At 37.1% G+C, this 6,000-nt stretch overlaps 1 protein-coding gene across 1 annotated transcript in view; it reads left to right on the plus strand.

Moving 5' to 3' along the window:
• LOC149790488 (cardioacceleratory peptide receptor-like) overlaps window positions 1–5,416 on the plus strand; it is a gene marked incomplete at its 5' end in the record, with an annotated part of 115,401 nt that extends 109,985 nt beyond the window's left edge. Inside the window, one exon of the mRNA XM_089971392.1 lies at window positions 4,604–5,416. Coding sequence (XP_089827518.1) covers window positions 4,604–4,839 — 236 coding nt within the window. The remainder of the gene's footprint in view (window positions 1–4,603) is intronic.
• Window positions 5,417–6,000: the final 584 nt, after the last annotated feature.

The following is a 6,000-nucleotide window of genomic DNA, read 5'->3' on the forward strand; positions in this document are numbered from 1 at the left end:
CATTCTACATGGTAACCAAAACATAATACTGTTACACGCACACGGGTATTTACTTGACCGAGCAGTTGTCAAACCCTGGCGCGATTCTCGCTAGAAGTCATAAGTTTACCCCGACTTTCCAAAGACTTCCATACAACTTCATTTGTAAATTAGAAAGTCCGACGTGTCCATTCTATACCTAAATTTTCCTCTAATTAATGCAAGACCACATATAAACCGAACTGCCAACTATCTATCAACCGCACCTCTGCGTGTTTTGCCTTTATCATGTTTCCGTACCACCAACCGTTCACGCCTTAGAAAATATATGAGTACTCCCTAACAATGGGAACTATTTTAACTCCGCCACCTTAGGCCAGTCAATGTATGCTTTCCAGGCACATTTCGCCAATATAACTGCACCATATTCGCCCACATGGCGACATAAACGGTGTCTGCCAAGTCCCTTTTTATTTATTCCCTTGTGTAATTTGCCGGTTTAATACCGTAAGTACTGTCCTTGCAGTCACGCTACCAATGTATACCACTAGATTTTAATATGGACTATTTTACTCAGGGACATTCATTCGGCTGTGGTCGGAATGCACTACTAGTGAACCAGGACATCATGGAAACACACTAACACTTCACTCCGTGACGTTTGCTCCTAATAATTAGCTCATTAGTTCGGGCTAGGAATATTTCCATGGCGCCGAATTCCAATAATCACACAAGTAATCACACAAATCTAAGAATTGCTTCAAACGGGGCGCTATGACAAAGTGCGCATACTCTAAATTTACTACAATACCATTTCTTTCCTACAATTAACCGCATTAGAGGTAAATCCAACAAGTTAAGATTGAGCCAATCGGAAATAAAAATAATTTTAGTAAGTGCTTGTACATGGCACCAGTCACGACGCTGAAAATACAAGTTTTTATATTCTAATGTAGTGTTTCTCGATGTATCATAAATGTGCATGCTGGCTTAAGTATAAATAATGTGAAAGAAAACAATCAGATAAATTTTGTTTGACTCAGAGGTAAACGATCAGAGATTTCACGTTCTGTTCTCGTTTAGTCAGCACCTTTTTATTTATTCTCTCTCTCTCTCTCTCTCTCTCTCTCTCTCTCTCTCTCTCTGCCTGTCGGCTTCGTTACTTTTGTCTGTCGTTCATCCTTCTTGCTAGCTTCATTTCTTTCTGGCTGTAAGTCCGTTTTCCCCTTTTCTAAGGACCTGATGATAACAGTCATCAATTTTTCTCTAATCAATCAATGACCACAAATACGCAACATTAAATTTACAACTGACTTCACTAAGCGAAAGGCATAATATTAATAATGTTACTTACAATAGGTCTCTTTAGTGAACAAATGAAACAAACTAGAATAATTTTCCTCTAATTAATGCATGACCACCAACATCACATCTACACATTTACATCACAACTTCACAGTTGCCTGCCTACCACACAAATGCAGTGTTTCTCCTTAATACATTTCCGTAACGTAGCGCAGGTACTTAACTACCATAAAATACAAATCACAACTCAAACACCAAAATACCGGGAACTATTTTGCCTACGCTACCTTAAGAAAGTCAAATCCTGATTTTAAGCCTCATTTCGCCTGTAAATCTACACCATAAGCACTATCATAGTAAGAATAAAAGGCGTCTCCAGATAACGGAACAGTCCCTTCTCGATCATTGCACTGTACGATTTACCAGTCTCTATTACCAATACTGCATATGGAGTCACACAGTCAATCCACACAATTAGATTTTAATAGGGACTATTTGGCTCCAGGGACACTATTGCGGCTCTGACCTGAGCTCACTAAAATTAAACCATGCCATCATACAAAATAAACTTTTGGTGTGTTTCATATTGAAGAGATCTTATCAAGCGTTGGCTTATTAATGAAGGGGTTTGCACTAAAGTGGAATTGTTTTACACAAAAGTTAAAGTGTATTAATGTGTGGGACATTTTAAATTCTAAACCGTAGTCTTGCCAATAAAACTATTTTAACTGAAGATTGGCATGCAGATCTCTGATTATTTCAGTTTAGAAAAAGGTGCACATTCTCTGTATTTTCAAACAATTCTGGCAATTCAACTTCTTCAAACTCCTGGACACCATTTTTACTTATATATACAACAAACATTATATAAAGATTCAACTTGATAATTTTAATGTAGTGTATTAATATGGATGAAAACTATGTTTATCAGGTAAGATTACTGCAGTATTTATATTGAACTGACTTATATTTAGAATCAAAATACCTATTGAATGTCCCATATTTGATTGTATAATTTCTAACACCGTGTATATGTTTGTGTCCCCGTTCTGATGGTAAAGGTTCTCATAGTGTTTTTTGAAAATCAACCATAAATCAATTAGAAATGACATGTATGTATCAAATGCATATTAAAATAGATCATTGTCGCTCATAATTTGTTTTAAAAAAATGTTCCCGTTTTGATGGTAAAAATCAGATGTCCCCGTTTTGAAGGTTTTTCAACAAGGTGTGCGTGTGTGTGTGTGAGAGAGAGAGAGAGAGATTTGGCTTTAACAATTTTTCAGTCATATCGCTACGATGTCAGCAGTGTGACAGTTTATAGTGATGTCTAGCACTGGGGCATCATGCCGCAGACATGTAGCGTCATGTCCCACCCAGTCACATTATCCTGACACCAGGCCGACCAGGCTTAACATTAACCTCTTAATGCTGAGCGTCAAGCGAGACAGCTGTTTATACCATTTTTGTAAGTCTTTGGTATGACTCGGCCGGGGATCGAACCCACAACCTAACGTATCTGAGCCGGACGCTCTAACCACTAGGCCACCGGAGCGGTCTGGGAGGTGGGAGTTTAACACCAGTGTTCAGCACAAAATGGGCTATACAATGCGGCCAGTATAGCTGATGGAGGAAGAACCCGGGATAACCCCCGTAGCAACTCGCAAGCGTTCTCACATAACCACACTGGCCAGGCCCGTGATTCCAGCTCAGTCAGAGAGACGAGAGATGGAAGTGATCGGTAAAGGCGAGCGCTTTAGATCACCCGGCCATCCGGGCCAGTCGAATTAAATGCAAACAGCAGAATTCCTGGCCCCTACAACGAACATGCGAAATTCTGGTCGATGTATCTTCATTCCAGTTAATGTGTAATTTCATGCTGATAATTTAAACAAAAGCCGTTTGCCAAAATAACTAACAAATTTTCACAAGCAATTTAAGAAAAAGCAAACAAATGAAGTTAATTTTGAATCGCGATAACAGGTACGGGAATGTCGTTACTGATACGGCAAAGTACGTAGTTTCGTTTTCTCTCAGATGCTAGATTTTATAAAGAAAACAAACCAAAACTTTATAGAAAATAGGGTTTGAGTCAAGTTTTTCTCTTGACGATAGAAATAGGTCCCTTCATAATACGTGTTGAATGATTCGATATTATCTGTTAACAAATCAAATGGCTGGTCGCTGCGTTCGAAAGTACTGTAACATGAGGTCTCCTGGCCTCGTTTTCTCAAAACGTTGCCTACCAGAAGACACGATCAAGCTCTCAATTCTAAAAGCAGAATTTATGCTTGGAATACTCATATCTCCTAGTAAGGTCACAAAGGTAAGATCTTGAACAATATATGATTCTAACATAGCTCTAACGGTTTGAGTTTAATTTTGTTTCTAAAGATTTTGTACAATATTACTTCCAGTTTACGATACATTTTTACGAGTAATCAAAAGAATTGTATGCGTTTATCAAGCAAATTGCAACATTTTGAACATTTCTAGGTTTATAAAATCACGAATATTATAACAAGCACCTTGTGTCTTCAAAAATGCACATTTAATGTTCGGGAAAAAAATATCAGTTGCAACGATTTGTTCCTTAAATTAATAAGATAGAAATAAAAATAAGACCATTTTAAACATACCTCAGATTAAATATACAATTGGAACTTATGACAAACGATGAATAGGAAACACGATTGTTGCACACAAAACGTTGATATGCACATTTTTAAATTTTTAAATTGATTATTAGATATAATTTTTCGAAGAAGAAAAAACACTCGCTTCAGCCCCCACCCCACCCCGTTAAGCCTCTTAAAGAATGGAATTATATCCTGCATTTTGTCACATCTCGAAACATTCTTCATCAATTCTTTTCGTATTTCGAAATAATTTTCTTACTTGTTTCTATTACTATCGCGTAGGTATTGTTCAGTTCCTGAAAAATATTCTCGTGCAGGTTCCTTTATTTCATGATGGTTTTAATTCAAGAAACTTGTGTGTATTGTGTTCGTGCATCCTCTTTAACCCCAAAGACCCTTGGTGAAGACAAAAAATGACTACGCTTAATTGAGACTAATTATGAAGACATGTATATATTCTTTAATAATCAAACCGGTGTTTGCTGGTCCGACGGTTATGAATTTGTGACTACAGTCATAAATCAATATTGGAATTGCACGTGCTGCTGAGAAAGTATTTAGTGCTTCAAAATCTCTTTTTCGCAATTATTTGTAAAAAATGTATGTCCTATGAAAGCTTTAATCAGATTAAGTTATCGTAAATTATATAATTCTGCTAACTGATATATTCTGTTTTTCAGCGTTCATTTTCTGTTGGAGTCCGTACGTTCTTTATGATTTACTTGATGTGTATGGACATATACCGAAAACACCTGAAACCTATGCCACAGCAACCTTTGTTCAGTCTTTGGCGCCATTGAACAGTGCCGCAAACCCGATAATATATTCACTTTTTAATGCAGCCATGTGTACAAGTTTATTCAAAAGACGGAGACAGTCTTCCTTCAATTCAGCCACGATGGCAACCCAGCTGTAAAGATTAGTGGATACAAATTATTCAGATTTTTTAAATATTTGCCTTTTTGCCTATGGACTTGCATGTATATGGAAACTAAAGATTTATGTCGCTGTTGTTATTTACTGTTGTTGACCTTGGAACTAATAGTATCAATAGCGCATGCAAGTAACTGCTTTGTAAGCCCGATCCACTACTTCCAGGTCACATGTTTCTCGTGTACTGTTTACGTGGTCACAATTGCAGCACGGAGTCTGTCCATAATATACTTGTTGTACTATTAAGAAAACTGCAGAGTGAGACGAAGAAACGAAGAACCATTGGTGACGGAGTAAATATGACGATAGTTGTGTTCTTTTTTAATGAAAGACTAAACTAGGATGCATTTAGGTTATTACACGAATCATTGTCAACATTATAATATAACGGGAAGTGGCATTTCTTCAAAGTATATGTATTGTGTTGTCGACAAATTTTAAGTCAGATCTTCAACATCTGTAGTTAAGAAAGTGAAAGAATAATAAATTTATCTGTACATATTCGAGTACTATACATGAATAGTTATTTATCACTTCGACATGTCGACATTTAGACTCTCAAAAATGTCATACTGTAAAACCTGTCCTAAGAGACACCTAACTAAGACGGACATCGTCATAAAAAGAACATACTTGAATCGTATTATTTTATTAATGAGTACTATCTATATAAGCCTTGTAACGCCGCTTAGTATCAAGCCATAACTAGCGTTATCCGATTACACCAGCGGTTGCAATAACAATACTTAATACAAATGCTTAGTATCAAGCCATAACTAGCGTTATCCGATTACACCAACGGCTGCAGTAATAATGCTTAATACAAATGCTTAGTATCAAGCCATAACTAGCGTTATCCGATTACACCAGCGGCTGCAGTAATAATGCTTAATACAAATGCTTAGTACTACAGGCTGCAGTCACAGCTTCTATTGTAACTGGTGTGTGTGTGTGTGTGTGTGTGTGTTGTTTGGGATGTTAACTTAGCTTTCACAATTTTTAAATTCATATCACTACGATGTCTGCAGTGTGGAAGATTTAGTGATGTCTAACACTGGGGCAAAAAAGTTTATTTCCAAATGCACTTGCTCACAAGGGCCCCGCTCATAAATCCAAAATGTTCCGAATCGGGCCCCGCGTGTTC

The sequence above is a fragment of the Sinohyriopsis cumingii genome, chromosome 10 (assembly GCF_028554795.1).
Source record: "Sinohyriopsis cumingii isolate HCF-2022 chromosome 10, ASM2855479v2, whole genome shotgun sequence".
Taxonomy (NCBI): domain Eukaryota; kingdom Metazoa; phylum Mollusca; class Bivalvia; order Unionida; family Unionidae; genus Sinohyriopsis; species Sinohyriopsis cumingii.